The sequence below is a fragment of the Carica papaya genome, chromosome 7 (assembly GCF_054855325.1).
Source record: "Carica papaya isolate Zhongbai chromosome 7, ASM5485532v1, whole genome shotgun sequence".
NCBI classification, from domain to species: Eukaryota; Viridiplantae; Streptophyta; class Magnoliopsida; order Brassicales; family Caricaceae; genus Carica; species Carica papaya.
The window spans coordinates 2,339,110-2,359,210 of record NC_142315.1 but is presented as its reverse complement, the minus strand read 5'-3'; the positions used below and the strand labels follow the sequence as shown (position 1 = coordinate 2,359,210).

Below are 20,101 nucleotides of genomic sequence, written 5' to 3'. Positions count from 1 at the left end.
GATCCAGCCCAAATCATTAGTATGCTTCCCAAAACGCTGTCGTTTGGGTTCTCCAGTGATCAAAAACTGAAAGGCTTACTATAGGGCTTGCTTCTACTGAAATAATTCGATGTGTTTGGACTTCCAAACGTAGAGCTTGAAGCTGCTGCCTCCTTCCTCTTACAAAGTAGTCTTGATGCTTCCTTTTGACCCAACAAGCCCATTGTTTTTCTTCAGGAAAGAGGCCCATTAATTTCCAAATGAATTGAAGCCCGGGAACCCCTTGTCAGGTCGGTTGGTCCTTTCGGCTCTCAGATTCGCTCTCTCTAGCTTGGCTGCTTCGCGCTCGCTCCATTCTTCTCTCCCCTTCTTGTTCGCAACGCACCTGTCAATGGCATCTAGAAAACACTATCTCTCTAAAGACCCCGAACAACCAGAACCGTCGGGCAAGAAGACAAATGTGAATCCCGAAGATTCTAAAATACCCAATGCAGAGAAGAAGCGTCCGGTGCTCAATCCTGCTGACTGTGACTTAGGTAAACTTCATGCTCTCTATCATTTCCATTTCCATTTCCGTTTTTGTTGGACTTGAAACTCCTAGGTTTTCTTTTTTCTTCTCTTTCCTTTTGCCTGAGAAGGCTAGTACATAGTTAAGAACCCCCGGCGTACTCCGTGAAGGAGATATTATGTCACTCTGCCACTGATGTTTTGAGCGTTTTCTGAACTTATAGTAATGGCTTTATACTTCCAATTTTATATTCTTAGCAAAGAAATACTTTGTTAAATCTCTTGCTGGTTGAACATAGCTTTAATGTTTAAAGCAAATTGATATATCCTTGTACAACTAAGGCTATAATCTGGAATAAATTAACTTTGTTTGTGGAATTCACTTGAAATTCCACATTTGTTTTTTGGCGTGGGATAATTATGAGAGCATGAAGATTTCTTATTAAATTTTGGATAACATATTTCCAAAACTAATCAGAATTTTGTGGTACTATAAATGTACTTTTCAGTTTCATCTAGTATTTTAAACTCAATTTTTATGATTTTGTTAGGGATCACCATCACTCCAGAGATAAATTAATGGTTGGAATCTAATAAATTTCTCAACTTCCTTTATATATACATTTGAATCATTATTAGTCATATTTCTCTTTATCGAGAAACCTAAGAAGCTACATAAGTATTTTGTTTAGCCTCCTCATATGATATATATTATATCATATGATATATAAGCTAAATAATTCCATGACACTCAGTGTTAATTTGACCCTCTCTTATTCAACTAGGAACATAGCTCTAGACCTAAAATTATGTGCGGATTAAGATTCCAGAAAAGGAAATTTTCAAATCATTGGCTCAAACTTATTATCAAATCTTACACAGCGGAATATGGAGGTACATATGGCAGAACATCCATTTGTTCCATATGTTGCATAAGTAAGGTCATATTTGCAACTTATAAGAGCAACTTCCATGCCTTTTTTTCCTTGATCATTGTTGGGACCTGGTTCAAACTGATGTAGGGTAGCTGGTTCAGGTGATGTAGACATGCTATACGGAACTACTTAAATGATTAAAAAAAATGTGAAATCAAAACAATTTGACCAAATGATGAATAGTATTTCTACATTGAACTCTATTGAAATAAAGTAACATGCTTCATTTTAGTCTCTGCTGGTAACATTGGAGATACATGTGTACATTATATGTGGGGACTTTGGAGACCTTTATTGTCTGATATAGTATTTCTATTGTTCCCTTCCTCCAGATTTTGATGTTGAAGGCGATGGCCTTAAAGGTTCTGCACTTCATGATCAGGCCTTTGCCTATTGCTGGTCTGGTGCTCGTTCAAATGTTGGAATAACAGGTGGAAAATATTGTTTCAGTTGCAAAATCATTTCATTTCAGCCTGTTGATATGCAAGACACTCCGACCGACCAGCAGCATGTTTGTCGTGTTGGCATTTCAAGGGGAGATGATCCAGTTGGAAAGCTTGGGGAAACAGAGCATGGCTTTGGGTTTGGGGGCACTGGAAAATTTTCTACTTCTGGGCGATTTTCAATTTATGGTGAGAAGTTTGGGATTGGAGATACAATTGTTTGCACTGTGGATCTGGAAAGTAAGCCTTTGGCTTCCATTGGATATTCAAAAAATGGAAGATGGTTGGGTACTGCCAATCAATTTGATGCTGGTCCCAGAGGCCTTAGAGTGGTAGATTCTCCAGTCAGGAAGCTTCAATGGGAATCGGCTGTGTTTCCTCATGTTCTTCTGAAAAATGTTGTTGTTCAAGTACAGTTTAGTGTTGAGGAGGGACTTGTTCCTGAAGAAGGCTATAAGCCTTGGGCTTTAGCTCTTGATGATGGAAACGCAATCATGGGACCTAATTTTCCTAACATAAAGGATTGTGAGGTGATGATGATGGTGGGACTACCTGCTTCCGGCAAGACTACATGGTCTGAGAAATGGGTGAAGGAGCATCCTGAGAAACGTTATGTTTTGCTTGGAACAAACCTGATTCTGGATCAAATGAAGGTTTCTTATTTTCTTCTTCTTTCCTTGCCAAATAGAAAATCTTTCATCTTAATACTGTGTTTCCTTTACTCCATTTTTTCCATTCTTGCTGCTTGACAGAAACTCAATATGTTTTGCAGGTTCCTGGCTTATTGCGCAAGAACAACTATGGTGAAAGATTTGATCACTTGATGAGTCGAGCAAATGCTATATTTGACACACTGTTACCAAGGGCTGCTAGAACACCTCGAAACTATATAATAGATCAAACAAATGTTTACAAAAGTGCACGGAAACGTAAACTAAGACCGTTTGCAAATTTTAGGAAGGTGGTTACAGTGACATTCGCTGTCACTAAGAAATTTGTTGAATAGATAATCTTATTGAATGTTTTTTTGAATATTTGACATACTTGAAATTCAGATTGCTGTTGTGGTATTCCCAAAGCCTGAGGTCTTGAAATATCGTGCTGATAAAAGATTTAAAGAGATGGGAAAGGAGGTACCAGCCGAAGCGATAGATAATATGTTAGGTAGTGGATGACACTGTTTTGCTTTTTGTGGCATAATTGCTCTAGTTACCATGATCTTCCTAACCTGTAATCTTTGTTGTTGTGTACACCATGTCTGGCAGCCAATTTTGTTTTGCCTCTGAGCAGAGATATGCCTGGCTCAGATGAGTTTTTTGACCAGGTGCCTGTTCATGAATTGATGCTTCAAACTTCATCCTCTCATATGACAAACTAGCTAATGTGTTGGTGACTTTTCAAAGGTTATTTTTAGTGAATGCAATAGAGGAGAGTCACAAAGGTATTTGGATGATATGAAGAGTCTGTTAGGCTCCAGAACTTATTCTCGTGACAGCTCAGTTGAGTCCTACACCAGGGATTCCATGCACAATCAAGGAATTCCATCAGGTTTACTCCCTAGCCATTGAACTTTTCTCGAAAAGTTTGCTCTGCATGCTTGGATGATTTATTATTCTTTAGTCAGTGATGTTGATTTTGGTCATGTCTCCGCTTGATCAGTTGCTGGTCAAAATTCTCAGCATTTTCATCCAACTAGACTTCCAACTTTGGGTGAACCAGATTTTTATCAAATGCAGAATCGAGTAAGTGATCCATCCTGTTTGTCTTTTGATACTTGGGTCCTCAGCTCTATGTTTTCTCTGCTAGAATGCCATACTGCAGTTAGCTTCAGATACTTGTTTTTGGCTGTTACATTGCTTTCCAATTTGGCTTTCTTTAATAATTAAGTTTTCTCAAGTTGTTCCCATTTTGTTAAATGCTACAGTTGAATTCAGCATATCATGGGAGAAAGCCATATGATAGACCATTTCAAGCTTATGAAAACCCTACAAGACCTATAACTTCTGCACCATATGGCGTTTCTGAAAGGATTGAAGATGGTTTTGTTCTGAGGGGCAATATTGGTTACTCTTCAGATTATGATGCAGTGAATGGAATCCGTCGACCATATGGCAGGCCAGATATTGTTGGCAACAGTGCCTTTCCTGATGGTTCTGTTGACTTCTACAGAGAAGGTATAGTTGTGCCTTCTCCAGTTGGAAGTTCAAGGGCTTCTACCTACTCACAAGACCCTCTTAGAGGACAATTTAGGGCTATTGGAAGTCCACATATTGATCAGCATGCTCAAAGGCTTCCCACGTATCTGCCCCCTCCTCGACCAACTAGATATGGTAATGATTCTTATTTGTTCTGATTTTCAGTCGCAGCTTTAAAATATTTCATTTTTCTTTCAGGCCATAAAAATATGGTCTAAAACATTCAAGAGGTTCACTTCCCAGCTGCTATATGATCATGTCATCTTTTCATGAAAATATACTATCTATCTCTTGTTGCTCGATATCTTTTCTAGTTTCCAAATCAATCGTCATTTCCTGCACCCTTGATTCTGGTGCTTTATTTTTGCTGCTTTTTGCATTTCCAGGTCCACCTTATGGAAACCCACCCGGCAGGCCTTATTGAAGACTTTTTGCTGATTTGCCGCATTTTGGACCATGTCCCCATCCTGTGCACCACTAACTACTGTATATTTTGGTAGGTCATTCCTTGCGTTTGGAGAAGCAGGATTAGTAATTTAAAGAAATGAAAAGAACTTTTGGACGTAATAAGTTTAAAAAATTGGAGGCACTGGAAGGATCAATCGTTGATGGTAACCCATACTACCCTTTTTTTTATGTTCTATACTACTTGCTCAACTATTTTACTCAGTAGGCTTTATTTGTTTGTGATAGTTATAATTCATATAAATATGACAGAAATTCATAAACTTGACAGAAGAAGAGAATTTTCGATGTCATAGCCCAAACTGGTACTGGTTTTGTATTTTGAGTTTGTACTGCTTTAATGCCATAAGGTTAGAACGTATATTATTATTTTCAACTTAAGAAAGGTGGATTTCTGATTCTTGCATAGTCATCTACCCAATTTAGGAATTATAAATCCCTATTTAATGGAATTCAAAGTGAGATTATATTCTATTGACTAAGGTAAAAGATTAGAATAAAAAATGAAGAAACCATGCATAGCACTTTATTTTTATTTTGTAGCCTGTAAATATAGTGGAGTGTTTGAATTCCTAACCTTTCTCATTGATGATCTTGATCAATTTTTCCTTTTCTTCTCGAAAGGCCTATTGCAAGAGGTGAATGTTCAAGCCACACTTGAACTCCAATAAAGGAGCATGATGCCACTAGGCGAACAGGCTTTGGGCACTGAAAATTAATTTTGTTAGGAGTACAAGCTGATATGGTTTTCCATTTGGCTTAATAGTTTGATAAAAATTTTACCCCCCAAATTTTATTAGTCGACTTTGATTTTTATCAAATTATTAATGAAAATATAATACTATACCCGATTATTAAAAGTGTTAATTACACTATTAATAAGATTTGTGAGACCGTGTAGTTTCTTTGATAGAGGTAGAAGCCTTTGATTATCCTGCAACAATGAGAAGGAACAGGTCCCATATCTCGTACATCTAAAGATCCAAGCCATGTGATAAGCATCCATAAAGTAGGCATTGTCAGCGCCAAGACATGGCCTTTAAAATTATAAACCTAACCTGCCAAAGATTTTTTCTATATCAAGTCCTTCAAAAATAAAATTGGGTGCATGAACTTTGAAATTGATAGCCAAGTTTCATTGTCTGACACAACTAGTTACAGACAATCGCTCTTCTTTAAAACTGTCTCCTGCCAGCAAGCACCCCTTTGAAAGGCCATCTCTAGATATGATTGAAGAAACCTTTGTTCTCGAGGGGTTTCTAAGGAAGACAAATATGTCTTTTGGCACCAGACTGGATAAACCAAGCTCAAGAGACTCTTGAAGTAATAAGAAGCTTGTCTCTTAGGTTATTTTTATACAAATTCTTTTTATTTTTTGGGTGTTATCCAAGGAACATAAAAATATATGGAAAAAAATATTAGTGAAAATATCTTGTCTACTATACATTATTTTGTTCATATTCAATATTTTATTAAACATCAAATAACACAAATTTGTTCACTTGAATTCTCTAATCATAAAAGATAGCATTATTCTTATTTTATCCGCTCCTTTCTGTTATGTGCTTTCTGTTTTGAATTGGCACCAAACACTATCTTATTTAATGAGGTTTTGCTTGTAGATCGAAAAGTTGGAGCAGAACAAGTATGTTGTGTAATGGAGGTACAGAAGTCTATTTTACAGGCAAGTTATACAATTTTTGTAGTCAGTAAATACCGATTACGGGATTATGTTTTGTTGTGTATTGTCTCCTTCTGCTCAAGGAACTTTCATTTTGAGAAAACATTTAGAGTGGCTGATCAATGGAACAGTATACTGTTACCACGTGGGTTTATGCTTGTTGATATAGTTCTTGCTAGGTTTGCCCCACTTGAAAAATTCTTTCCTTTACGTTATCAAGATTACATGTTCTCCTTTAACCCCATACACAAAAACTAAAAAGATCTAGGAAGTGTCCAATAAGGTTGTATTGAAATTGTAATTTTATAATAATATCCTCCTTCTAGCCCCTTATATTTTTATCTTGTAAGTCAAGTTAGGATATAGCCCTACACCCCCAAAAAGTATCATTTCATAATTGTTCAAAGGCAATAATTGATGGGGAAGGGAGAAAAAAAAAAAAAGACAGAGAAAGGGAGGTTTCAACATCAAGACCAAACTATTAGTTTTCTTTTATTTATTAGGTAGCTAAAAAGAAAAATAGTAAACCTACTGCTTTCCAGTTCTCTTTAGTCTTTACATTATTTTTAATTGCTAATATATATATATATATATAATTAGAGTATAATTTCTTATATTTGAGTTACTGTGATCACCATTTTGACTATTTTAGCAGAAATTTAACTCTCCTTTTGAGAAGTAAGAATTCAAATTGGGATTATGGTCACAAAAATAATAAATTTTTATCTTAATTATTATGTATGTATATAATTATATTAAAATATAAGTTCATTGAAAATTGAACCAATCACAACTCCACACTTTAATATCTTTTTTATCTTTTTCTTATGTTAACTTTGGAGTGCATACTTTTTTTGGGGACATCTTACTTTTATACATAACATGTGCATGGTTAGCAGAAATGAAAATGCTATTCCTCTTCATGCTCTTATTACCTGATCCAATGACCCACTGTGTTAGGCTTATGTCAAATTATCATAGGCTTGCTTTTAGTTGGATTTTGACCATGCAACCTACAAATAAAGCTTGGAAAACTTTAAGATGTCTTTTAAATCCAACTGTTATTTTATTATTATCAGTCCCTCAACAGTAGATTTTAATAATTCTTTTTAGAATTTTGTAGTAATAATAATAATAATAATTCTTTTTAATTATTATTATTGTTATTATTCTTATTATTATCTTGAATGGGGAGGCTCCACCTCATCAAGAGTAACATAACTCACCATTAATCTCATATTCCTACCCATCATGGAAAATACTAAGATACATCTTTAGTATCACTAGCACGGTTATTATCACTCTATGATGCTCGATACAGCGGACAAAGTACATTTATGTTGTTAAGATTGTAATGATCAAATTAGAATTTGTTATTACGAGATATAATACAAAAAAACATTCCATGATAGTTTAATTTTTTTAATTACAGTAGCGACAATGAATTAGTAACTGATCCAACTGTTTATAAATAAGAAAAGATAATTCTATAGTATTGTAATTGGGTATATATGTTAAAAGATGTTAAGAATATATTCTTATGGTATTCGTATTCATCTTATATAAGAGGTATTGTCATTTTTACAGGGATGAAGTCCGGCAGGAGACCTACTCCTACTGTGTTTATCAATACTCAAAGATATTGTAGCCAGTAGTCAGACACCTGTATGTAATGACTTTAACTATTGTGGTTTGATTTTATTACAATCTACTTTTTGTAACTTTGGTAACAGTTTAGCTTTCATTTGAATTTTTGTTAATATACATAAATGATTAGTCTGATATTATCTTGTTATTTGATTTATTTGTTTGACATCTAATTTATTTAGTTTTACTTAAAATTTTAAATATGTGAAAATATACTCTAAAAATAATAGAATTATTTAAAAATAACAAAAAATAAATGGTAAGTTATTGAATTGTCGTACAAAAACTTGCATAGATTAAATGCAATAAAGTGAAATCAAATTTGGTGGAAGTGTTTCAAATTTGATGAAAGTGTTTTAAATTTGGTGAAAGTGCCCTTTGCTTTCAAATGTTCACAATAATTATTCTATTTGTCTTTGATCTCTAGGGCATAGTTAAGCTTTATGAATTATCAAACTACTACAAATTTTGAAAATGCAAGACATATTATACACACACACATATATATACATTCATATTACATGGATATATACACATATGACATTCCATGTAAAATGGAAGTCAAAGGGCCTTGATCCCCCTACTCCCCCAACTCAGTCCTCCCCACTAAAAAGATGAGTGAAGCCTGCTAGTGGGTTAAATCAGATTTGATTTACATTAAGTGCCTTGCTTTAAGGAAATCTCTCTTACTGTTCTTCGATTAAGATGGGAAAGAAATAATGCATATAACCCAAAAGATCAGAAAGTTAAACTTATTATTAACTTTGAGAATCACATAAACTCCAATTAGATTAATTAATCATGTTGCTATCATTAATCACATCCAACCCTATTTGCACCTCCACAAAATGGAATGATAGGAGAAAGAAAAAAATTCTTTTCTTGGGGGGGGGGGGGGAAGAGGGGTTGGGGCAGCAATTCAAAGCAAACCCACAATCTAAAAGTTTGATTAATTGATTTATTGAGAGAGATTTTTTTTCTCTTATGCAAATATGGAAGTGACCCACTGAAAAAGACATTCTTGAAAAAGAAAACACAACATAAATTCACAAAGACCTACCTTATTTTTGTCCACAACAAAACCATAGAGTCCCCACCATTACTAGCACACCTTTCTTGCACATAATAATAAGAATTATAAAAAGTAATTTAATTAGGAAATGAAAAGAGATACTGCCAATATTTAGTTTAACCACAAAACAACTTTGTAAATTCAATCAAGGATTGGAAATTCCCTCTTTGAATCTTCTCAAAATGAATTCTTCACAACAGTTCAAATTTCAAAGTAATTATATACTTTAGCTCTTCAATAATGTATAAACTACCTTCTTTTTTTAATAAATAAATTATTAAAATTAATAATACAGTAGTTTACGAGTTAAACTTTATGTGTTCTATTTAGAAATCACGAATTCAAACTTATTGAGAATGAAAAACTCATCACTTACGGATATGTTACGAGTAAATAATTATTAATGTATAATATTTGATTTAATAAAATCAATAACTAAACTCACTAGGATATTATTAGAGTTGCGATAATCAACTTAAATTATTTCAACGAATATATTATATTTTTAAGCAAGAAGAACATTTTATTATACTTAATTTTTTTCAATTAAGATATCTACAACGAGATTAAAAATTTAATCTATTTTTTTTTATTTTAAAAATAAATAAATTACCAAAAATATTTAAACAAATTGTAGCAAAATGTTTATGTTATTAATATAAATTGTGACAAATTATAAATTCATCTTAATTTTTATAATCTAATCATTTATAAACTCAAAAAAAAAAAAAAAAGTCTCGTTTAAGAAGATGAAGGGTCTAAATCTGTATATAATTTTCACCTCTTTCTCTCTTTTGTTTTTTTTGCTTGAAAGAGGCAGAGACCTTACAATGACCGAGCACCAAGCTATATGTACATATATATATATATTTATGTATATGCATGAAGTGCTTTATGCACTAAATATATGTGATGTAACACTTGTTCTCCCTACCATGGAGTGCTTTACGCACTAAATGTGACTTGTTAATTTATTTTCCTTACTACCAAATAAGCTCACTTGATTTTGATATTTCTCCTGTAATTACTGTTTTATTTGTAAGTAATCCTTTATATATATATATATAAACTAATTAAAATTTTGAATATATTATTTTAGTAATAAATTTATATAATTTTTATTGAATTTGGTGTGAATTTTAATGATTTTTACAAAATATTTATTTATTCTAAACATATATAGCTTAATTTAACTAACATAAAAAACCCATGTTTCTTTCAATTATATATCACATTTGAAAATATATATTTTTTTAAAAAAATTATGTATTATTTTAATATATATATATATATTTATTTATAGTTTTCAAAACTATAACTTGCTAGTGAAGAATGTGAAGACGTATTAGTTTGTGTATTATCAAAAGTGTTACGCACCAAACATGTTAAAATTAAAATGATTTTGTTTTATCCAAAAGAATAATAATAGAATTAAATTAACATGATTTTTAATGAATTGGTTAAATTAATATAATGATGGTAGCGGATTTTACATATTATTACAATTGAAAAAATCTATTTGTACATCACCATACAACTATGAAAGCTGTAAAGTGATTTTTAGATATTATTCCTTTTATAGTTCATGATTTACAAAAACAAAGTATATCTATCGTGAAAAATTAAAAAATAATTTTTTGTGAACGAGGCAAAATATCCTTCTAACATATATATATATATATATATATATATAAGAGGAAGGAACAAAAATTATTAGTATATGATTATGCAAATCCGATCATACAAATTTCTATAAATAAAAGACAATTCCAGAATATCTATCTATATATGTATATAACACTTGGTTGAATTCTCGAAAATTAGAATGCATGCCCCTCTAATTTCTATAAAACATCGAATCTCGTAAATATTACCAGGCTTAATACATTGATTGAGACCATAAAAGTGATTTCTTCTTGTAGATTTTGTTAGGTAAAAAGATTTGTCTCGGTAATTCAACAGTGAAAATTCAATTCCACCATCACCACCTTCGTCATCATCATCATCATTCTTCATATTCCATGCCTTGCTCTCACGCATTCCTTCAAAAAGCTACATAAACCCCCCCATCAGACCAGTCTCTCATTTCTACCTTCTTCTCTTGTTTACTCCTTTTTGGGTTCAATTCATATTTCGTTATCTCTAATGGGTTTCCATTTGATTGTTTCAGGATTCAGGTTATGGAGGTTAATTGGGTTCAATTCCGATTCTCTCCGATGGGTTGTTTTGTTTTGGTCTTTCTAGTTACATTTTCCTTTTTCTTTTCTTGTTTGGAATGGAAGAAAATGGGATTCAATGGGAATTGAACCCTGTTAATTGGTTGTTTTTCTTTCAAATCATGGAGGCTTCTTTCAAATCACTTACCCATCTCTCATCTCTATCATCAGATCCTCTTTTCTCTTGTATAGTCACTCTGTATATTCTTCTTCTTCTCTATTTTCCTCCTCGCATTTTCTTTTCCATCATTTTCTCTCCGGTTCTCACCATCACCGGACTCCTCTTGCTCTCCCTCCTCCGTCTCGGTGCAACCCAACGGTTCGGAACCCGAACCGACACCAAACGGAACATCGAACCCAATCGAGTTAGTGAAACAAGGGGAATAACAGAACCCGATACAAAACCCCATATATACCATTTCTCACTTCCTCAAGACCTTGAATGGACGGCATGCAAAACAGAAAAGGAAGGCGAACCCGATTTGGGATTTAACCAGTACCCGATTTTCGAGCAAACATTCGTTCAGTGGAACGTCAGAGCTCCATTAGAGGTCATATACGAAGTGTACGAAGACGAAGATGATGGAGGAGGAGATTCTTCAAACCCGGAAGAGGAATTTTCGACCCGGTTTGAGATTTACCCGTCGTTGTCGCTTTATTATCCGGAAACCGATTCGGATTCGTCATCTGACTCGGATTTTCCGGTTATCGGAGACTGGACTGCGCCGGAGCGGGTCGGCTTCCATTGGGAAGACGAAGATAGAGAAGAGTTAATCGAGATAGCGCTCGATCGCGGAGATAAGCATGACACGAAGCAGAGGGATTTGGATTTTCATGGAGATGAAGAGAATCTGATTGAGATAGACATATCTCCGGCGAAGACACCGTAGTTTCCCAGCGAGACGATTAGGACGGGTTCTATGTGGATTAACTTTAAATGAGTGTGAGTAATTGATTAATTAGTGGGATTGTTATAATTAATACTAATTAGTGAGATTGGAAAGGAGAGATCTGAGGGTTTTCTAGGGTTTTGGGTTTGGAATGTTTTGATGGTTTACCGTTGTACTTCACCGATGCCAAAGGTACAATTAATGACTTTAACAACAATTAGTGACTTTTTAAATCAATAATTAATTGCTAAATCAATATATTTAAATTGCATGTGTGAAATGACTAATATTTCCTTCCTTTTGATTAAAAAAAAAAAAAGGAATTCCTCTGATTAAACGACACGAAGTTTTGTCGTTTGGATGCCGGGTTAGCCGGGTCGGATGGTGTATGTATGAACTTAAATTTTATACTGTATGTATGCTTTCGTTACTTTTTTTTTTTTTAATATCAGATTTAATAAATATAGTTACAGTAGATTTTTAAATTTTATTATAATTTTTTTATTACCTTTAATATTATTGAAGTAAATAATAATTTCAAATTACAACCAAATGTTAATATAATTATAATTCTCATACAATATTATTATATTCATATTTTATTAAATATATTACTGTTTTTTCTATGCATGTCACATAATCAAAACTTATTAGTCACGTTGAGTCCAAATATTTTTACCTATTAAAAATTTTAAAATATTAAAAAGTATTTTAAGTACTTAAAATATGTGAAGTTAGACTATATCAAATGAAATATTTATCATTTAAAGTGTGATAGGTCATTTTGAGTTATCATAACGAGAAAGTAAGTTTAAGAATACCAAGAGAAAGTAAGTTTAGTAATACCAAGATAATAATTTGGTGAATGCATCAGCCAGTTGATCTGCAAATAAAACATGGGATACCCAAAAACTATCATTTTGTACTAGTTCTCAAATAAAATGATAGTTTAGAGTGAGATGTTTCGTGTGAAAATAGAAGACTGGGTCGACGTATAGATATGTTACACTAATGTTGTTATTGTATAATATCGGTGGAGAGCTAATCGAGACACCAAGTTCGGTAATAAGGAAGCATATTCATTGAAGTTCTACAGCAACTGAAGCAATTGTTCTGATACTATAATAAAAAAAAAAATTCTACTATAATTTATTGCTTGAATAGTTACACACACATATATATATATATAGCATGCAATGGACATTTTAGAAAAGCTTTTGATTGAGTAAGAAAACATTCAACAATAATCACTAATCTTACTTTAGAAGATTTCAATAATATTTACAGAATATTCGATATTCACTTACATCAGTGTGTATTTAATCTGATAGTTATAATCTAAATGTTGACAGCTAATATAATTCGATAAAATAGTTGGATGGAAAATATTAAATTTAGATGTGTTGCAAGTAATTTATAAGTTTTGGTGTGAATTGGTGAAAGATATGTGAAGTAATGTTACATTTTCTTATAGCTATTGGGAGAAACTTTAGGAAGATTAATTAAAATTATAATTAATTTTAATCATTAATATAGCTAACTATATAATAAAATATCATGTTATGTGCACCAAATGCTCTTAAATTTATTTATTTATAGTGATTTCCTTTTACTCTTCAGTAATCATTGCAAGGAGTTGCATATAATACTTTCATGTGAGTGATAATATAGGAATTTATTAGTTAAATTTATTAATGATTAAAATTTTAATATTTTATTTAAATATTACGAATTTAAATTTTATTAAAAATATATATAATACATAATTTATTTAAATAAAAAATTTAATTTATTAATATATTAATATAACTATAATAATTAAAGTAAATTATAATTATAATTTATTATTATATTTATAAGTAAAATAAATTCCGACAAGCTTTAATTAATCAACCGTTAATTACTGAAAATTCTCTATAAAATACTATTTTTAATTAAATGAAATTAATGAGCTAATATATATATAACAGCTAATAGATACGTGTGGCTCAACCTTAGGCGCCAAGTCATTGAAAACTCAGACAGCGTGGATCTCGTTTTTTCTTTTTCATTTCTCTCTCCGTCCTCCCACTTCCTTGGCTTCTTTATTCATTTTGACTCGTTTGCTCACATGGCAGCTTACCTAATTAACTACACAACCTCACGTCTCTCTCTCTTTCTCTGGAACAAACCAGTTCATCAAACATTTCGTTTTCAATTTCAATGTTTTTTGCTGCTCTGCTCTACAATTCTTCCTCTATTTAAGCTTGTAGCAACATAGATCTCCGTACTTGAAATTCTTCGAAGCGAAAATGAGAAGTTTTAGCTTCTTCCAGAAGGTTTCTAGAGCTTTCCACGATTATCCTTCGCTTTCGCATCTAATTGTCGTCTCCACTGTCAGGTATCATATTTTCTATTCTCTTTCATGTGCTCTCTTTTCTCTCTATTTTGTTTTCCGAATGAGCTCTGTTTTTTTTTTTTTTTTTTTTTCAAATCTTCTTTCGTCATTCCTTTACTTTTATTTTCTTCAATTACTCTATCGTCTACGTAATTTAGCTTTAGAAAGAAGGTGTTTGATTCTATGACTGATTCTTCTTTGTATTTACATTTCGCTAATTTTTTTCTCTCCATATATTTTCATTTGTTTCTGTATAATTTTGGATTCAAATTTACGTGCACTAGCTAAATCTTAGTCTTCTATTATTTAGCTAGTTTTGTTCTTCCAAAGCTCGGTTCACTTCATGTTTTAATAATTCGTATTCGATAAGATATAGTTTACTAGTACTAACATTTTTTGAATCACACCCTTATGCTATATTTTGATGTAGTCATATTCTTGATACGGAGATTTATCGACTCCGCACACACACATAAGCACACAATAAGCTGAATTCCAATTTAAACTTGAACTAGGACGTTTATTGGATTTGCTGTGTTCGGATCTGTTTAAGATACTTCGAAGTTACATGACGAATGAAAACTTATATTGCATCCAGAAAAAAGAACCAACTTGTTGATTTAAATCAGTCTTTGCTGAACTCGTGTTTGCTAGTTTATCTACGTTTCATACAGCATGTTTGCAGAACATTGTGAAGGAATGAAACTTGAGCTGCAATAGCGATATGGATTAGAAGATCTACTTTCTATTTTTGGGGTGAGTTAGGTGATTTACTGTGATGATGATAGATATGTATCAGTGGATTCTTGATTAATTAGATAATCTTTCAGTGTTGTTGGGGTTTTGATGCTCTTTTATTTGGTGATTGCTCTGCTCAAATCGATGTTAAAGATAGATTCATTTTTGCAAGCGTATCAGTTGAAAACTTAAATATGAACGCGGTTATGTGAAAACAGAAATGGGAAACTTGACATTTTAACGCAGAATAGTGCATCTTTTAGCCAACCTAAAGCTTGATAATTTTTATATTTTCTTGTTGATTTAAAAAGTGGAAAATCTCCAGTATTGATTTGCCTGCCATTTTGGTTCAACTTTTAAAAGTTGAAGAATTTAATGCACAAAACTCTTTTCTCTTATTGCTACAGTGGTGGGAGCCTTATAGCTTATTCAGATGCAGCTTATTCAGATTCAAATACACCTACTGGCCGCCATGTGGTTGCTGCTGATGAAGGTGAAACCAAGAAAAGGAAGGTTGTGGTGCTTGGAAGTGGCTGGGCTGGAACTAGTTTCTTGAGGAACTTAAACAGTCCTTCATATGAAGTTCAGGTTATATCACCTCGTAATTACTTTGCATTCACCCCTTTGCTGCCTAGTGTTACATGTGGTACAGTGGAAGCTCGAAGCATTGTTGAACCAATTCGGAACATTGTCAAGAAGGTAAAAGGAGATGGTACGCCATTAAAAAGTTCAATGACCAATCAGTATCCTTTTAAGTGTTTCCGACGTTAACAGGTAAATTTTCCTTGTTTCTCCGGCAGAAAAATGTTGATGTTAGTTACTGGGAAGCTGAGTGTGTCAAGATTGATGAACAGAACAAGAAAGTTTATTGTCAATCTAAGCAAGGCATGGATTCGAATGGGAAAAAAGAATTTGCTGTGGACTATGATTATCTTATCATTGCAATTGGAGCTCAGTCTAACACATTCAATATTCCTGGCGTGGAGGAGAATTGCCATTTCTTAAAGGTAAATTCTTGGGAGGTTTAACTGGCTTTTAGCTTGCCACATCGCTGTCATTTTCCCATCAGAGAGATATGCTTTCTTATGCAGGAAGTTGAAGATGCACAGGAAATTCGTAGAACTGTTATTGATTCTTTTGAGAAGGCAAGCTTACCAGAACTAAGTGATGACGAGAGAAAGAAGATTCTTCATTTCGTGGTTGTTGGGGGAGGCCCGACAGGCGTGGAGTTTGCTGCAGAGCTTCATGATTTTGTCAATGAGGATTTGGTTAACCTCTATCCGATGGTTAAGGATTTAGCTAGGATAACAATTCTCGAGGCAGCTGATCATATTTTGAGCATGTAAGATAATGAAATATCAACCTTCTATTTTTTAGTTTCATTTTGTTTTTTATGTTATTCCATACATCGGATGTACCATAGAACTCTTCTCTTTCTTTTCCTGTTTAGCATGTTTGAACTTTCTCTCAGCATATTTCTTTCTGAAAGTGATTCTGAATGCATTTATGGTCCTAAACTTATAATCAAATAGTGACAGAATTTTCTGTTGAAAAACGTTGATAATACTGTCTTGCCTAGATTATCTGGAAGCATGAATTTCGTGAAATCATGAATTTTAAGAACAATGCTTAAGTAGGCTTTCTGATATTAGTTTTAGGTACTTATAGTAGATCCAAGTGTTTTCAGGTCATGCATGGATTTGGGGTCGTAAATAAATGAATAACACTGCACCACATATAGAAGCTTGTATAGTTGATTGCTGTTTTACAATTATCACTCGTGTTACCGTGAGATTGAAGACCAGAAACTAAAGTTGGTTGCAAATTCTAACGTAAGTTTATGATTTTTGAAATTTGAGCACCTGAGACTTGTTTTTTAGGAGATTGACGGCTGCTGAATAAATAATTTTAGAAATGTAAGCAAGTTACTCTTGGAATCCAGTTTTGAGTTTTTTGATTTGCATGTTGTGCCAGTGATTTATCTTGATCATAAATTAATGAGGTTATTTTGGATATCTGAAATGGAAACTTTCCACAAAGAAAAGATTGCTTGAATGTGTATTATTACAGCTGAAGGAATAAGATGCTTTTGTTCCTAGTTAGTTGGTATATGGAAAGTAGTGTTCATGGAATCAACTGCAAGCTCGTGAATGCATCTTAAATTGAAGTTTGTTCATAAGCAGATGTTTTTCTTCATAGGTTTGACAAAAGAATCACAGATTTTGCTGAACAGAAGTTCAAAAGAGATGGTATTGACGTGAAGTTAGGCTCCATGGTGGTTAAGGTGACTGATAAGGAAATTTCTGCTAAAACGAAAGGAAATGGGGAGCTATCTTCTATACCATACGGAATGATTGTCTGGTCAACTGGTATTGGAACCCGCCCAGTAATTAAAGATTTTATGAAGCAAATTGGTCAGGTTTTTTACTCCTGGACCAATCATCTTGAGTTTTTGTTTCCTTTAATAATCATTTTTTTTTCAGTTCTATTCACAACAATCAGATCTGTTATTCTTGTGTTATTCATTATATATACACTTCAACAGGGGAGTAGACGGGTTTTAGCAACTGACGAATGGCTACGAGTAGAAGGAACTGATAGCATTTATGCACTTGGCGACTGTGCAACAATTAACCAACGCAGAGTCATGGTACCACTTTTCTTTGTTTCCTTTTTCAAATCGTTAATCAGCTGTATACTCTCCTCTGCTTTATTGAATGAAGTTTCGGCTCCGAAAATAGACGTTGTTATCTAGGTGATTGCAGTACGAGAGGAAAAAACCGTAATGCTCTATAGAGGAGAACTGACTGCTTTTCTTTTTTAAAAAAATATTTCTTTTGGTTAGTGAAAGAACTGATAACTTTTGAGTATCACACTTGTGGAAATTCTTTATATGCCTAAAATTTATGTGGATTAATAAACTATGGCGTCTTTCATTTATGTCCAATCAAATTTTAGGAAGATATTTCCGCAATATTTAGCAAGGCAGACAAAGACAAGTCTGGAACACTCACGGTGAAAGAGTTTCAAGAAGTCATTGATGATATTTGTGAAAGATACCCTCAAGTGGAGCTTTACTTGAAGAACAAGCCCATGAGGGATATCACTGATCTTTTAAAGGAAGCAAAAGGGGATGTTGCAAAAGAATCTATTGAGTTGAACATCGAAGAATTTAAATCAGCTCTTTCTCAAGTTGATTATGAGATGAAGCATCTTCCAGCCACAGCACAGGTTTTTCATTGTTTTCATTATAATATAGAGTGATTAGCGAATAATATATATTCAAAGGAGTATCTCATTTTGTATCCCTCCATTTCCTGTCTCAGGTTGCAGCTCAGCAAGGTGTCTACCTTGCTAGATGTTTCAACCGAATGGAGGAGTGTGAAAAAAATCCGGAAGGTCCTTTAAGGTTCAGGGGAGAAGGTCGCCATCGGTTTCATCCCTTCAGGTACAAGTTTAACAGACACTAGAAGTCTACATGTCTTTGATATGTATCAATATTTTCCTGATGTTAGCTTGACATTCATTCAAGTGGGATGGTTTGCAGTTAGGATTTCGATTAGGCTAGCTCCAACGTTTATATATTACAATTGCTGCTTTATATAGGTGATTATATTATCAGAGTTCTTTGTTGAATCTCTTTCTTAATGTCATTAATAGAAGAGCTCCTTAATTGAGATGTGGTGGTTAAAATAATCCAAGGCTGAGTTCTATCTGCCATTGCTCAAACGGCAAAAAGGATTCTTCTCATAGGGTGTCCAACATATTTGAACGTTAATTTTTTAAGATGATGCTTTAACACTGTTTAAAATGATTGTCTTTTCAGGTACAAGCATCTTGGACAATTTGCTCCATTAGGAGGAGAGCAAACAGCAGCGCAGCTTCCTGGAGATTGGATTTCGATTGGCCGCAGTACGCAGTGGCTTTGGTATTCTGTCTATGCGAGGTAATAACTTATAATTCTGTTCTCCTGAGTGCCTTTTCTTTTGAAATTATCCGTCACTAAATCATGAAATTATTATGAGTTTACACACACACAAAATTAATGGCTTTGTGTACCACATTATTCTTGATTTTATGGAAGTAGACATAACAGTGCAGTTGTATTAAGTTTCCTCTGGTAAAAAGCTAGATGAGCTGACTCTCTAAATTCTGTGTTTGGGAATTCAGCAAGCAAGTGAGCTGGCGCACAAGAGCATTAGTGATCTCAGATTGGACAAGGCGTTTTATCTTCGGGAGGGATTCAAGTCGAATTTGAGCCAAATAAAGCCTTTACAGTGAGTTACACACCCAATATAGTTTACCTCCTTTTTTTATTTTTGGAAAATTTTTTTATCTATCAATCAGAATAAGTTTTGTATGCAGATTCAGTTTGTCTGAATTTTTTGAATGGTGGACTTTGTGGGTTAACCAGTTTTAATGCTACAATTGTATTCATTTATTTTAAATTTTTATTAAAAAAGTATGGAAATAACACTTAAATTATATCTAATTATATTTATGAAATTTTTTTAAGTTTATTTGTTGTTTGAGAATATATGATGAATTTTTCTTGACAAAATATATATATATATATATATATATCATAAATTGTTCAGTTGCCAAATCATCTTCTTCCCTTCTTGTCTTCTTCTCTTCACTTTCTTTTAAGCTTTCAAGTTTTCTTTCCCTACCAATTCAGTGTGTCATCCGCGCTTCAACTTTTCTCAAGACAGAGGAGATTTAAATCAACTCATTATAAATTCTCTTAATTATATGGTTGATATTACTACTCGTTTTTATGAATTATGTCCGGGTCTGAATTATGCGCATTTTAAAAAAAAAAAGAAAATTGTAAGTTTAAATTAAATTGTGTCTTTTATATTATAAATAAAAATTATAATTTTGAGATAACGATCGTAATAATAATTTCGGGATTCAATTATGATATGATTTTAGGCCAATTATCCAAGTTTA

At 33.0% G+C, this 20,101-nt stretch overlaps 3 protein-coding genes across 5 annotated transcripts; all 3 read left to right on the top strand.

The window, feature by feature from the left end:
* Nucleotides 1–263: 263 nt before the first annotated feature.
* On the top strand, nt 264–7,987 carry LOC110817929 (uncharacterized). Of its 3 annotated transcripts, none has more exons than XR_015813413.1 (11): nt 264–515; nt 1,754–2,517; nt 2,637–2,825; nt 2,920–3,028; nt 3,130–3,188; nt 3,268–3,412; nt 3,524–3,606; nt 3,789–4,194; nt 4,446–4,555; nt 6,147–6,208; nt 7,793–7,987. XR_015813413.1 is itself a non-coding variant. In XM_088207798.1 (9 exons), the coding sequence occupies exons 1-9, from the start codon at nt 371–373 to the stop codon at nt 4,481–4,483; spliced, it is 1,938 nt and encodes a 645-aa protein (XP_088063924.1). In that variant the 5' UTR covers nt 264–370; the 3' UTR covers nt 4,484–6,383. The 3 variants fall into 3 exon arrangements, 1 of the variants encoding a protein (XP_088063924.1); XR_015813412.1 differs by having other exon boundaries at nt 4,446–4,670; XM_088207798.1 differs by lacking the exon at nt 7,793–7,987 and having other exon boundaries at nt 4,446–6,383.
* Nucleotides 7,988–10,717: 2,730 nt separating this feature from the next.
* Nucleotides 10,718–12,247, top strand: LOC110817820 (uncharacterized). The gene has a single exon (XM_022046533.2). It carries the CDS (start codon nt 11,200–11,202, stop codon nt 12,028–12,030), a length of 831 nt encoding a protein of 276 aa, XP_021902225.2. The 5' UTR covers nt 10,718–11,199; the 3' UTR covers nt 12,031–12,247.
* A 1,797-nt stretch (nt 12,248–14,044) lies between these two features.
* LOC110817916 (external alternative NAD(P)H-ubiquinone oxidoreductase B2, mitochondrial) lies at nt 14,045–19,651 on the top strand. Its single transcript, XM_022046634.2, has 10 exons — nt 14,045–14,410; nt 15,553–15,844; nt 15,946–16,152; nt 16,237–16,487; nt 17,345–17,564; nt 17,691–17,795; nt 18,104–18,376; nt 18,472–18,593; nt 18,972–19,091; nt 19,316–19,651. Exons 1-10 carry the CDS (start codon nt 14,322–14,324, stop codon nt 19,401–19,403), a joined length of 1,767 nt encoding a protein of 588 aa, XP_021902326.1. The 5' UTR covers nt 14,045–14,321; the 3' UTR covers nt 19,404–19,651.
* The last annotated feature ends 450 nt before the right edge of the window (nt 19,652–20,101 follow it).

What these genes read in the sequence shown, in the direction of transcription:
- LOC110817916 (XM_022046634.2), top strand. Translation starts at nt 14,322, where the DNA reads ATGAGAAGTTTTAGCTTCTTCCAGAAGGTTTCTAGAGCTTTCCACGAT. An exon ending in AGAATTGCCATTTCTTAAAG is followed by an intron (nt 16,153 to 16,236) that starts GTAAATTCTTGG and finishes TTTCTTATGCAG; the next exon opens with GAAGTTGAAGATGCACAGGA. An exon ending in TGGTATTCTGTCTATGCGAG is followed by an intron (nt 19,092 to 19,315) that starts GTAATAACTTAT and finishes TTGGGAATTCAG; the next exon opens with CAAGCAAGTGAGCTGGCGCA.
- LOC110817820 (XM_022046533.2), top strand. Translation starts at nt 11,200, where the DNA reads ATGGAAGAAAATGGGATTCAATGGGAATTGAACCCTGTTAATTGGTTG.
- LOC110817929 (XM_088207798.1), top strand. Translation starts at nt 371, where the DNA reads ATGGCATCTAGAAAACACTATCTCTCTAAAGACCCCGAACAACCAGAA. An exon ending in TCCTGCTGACTGTGACTTAG is followed by an intron (nt 516 to 1,753) that starts GTAAACTTCATG and finishes CCCTTCCTCCAG; the next exon opens with ATTTTGATGTTGAAGGCGAT. An exon ending in CAGATGAGTTTTTTGACCAG is followed by an intron (nt 3,189 to 3,267) that starts GTGCCTGTTCAT and finishes GACTTTTCAAAG; the next exon opens with GTTATTTTTAGTGAATGCAA.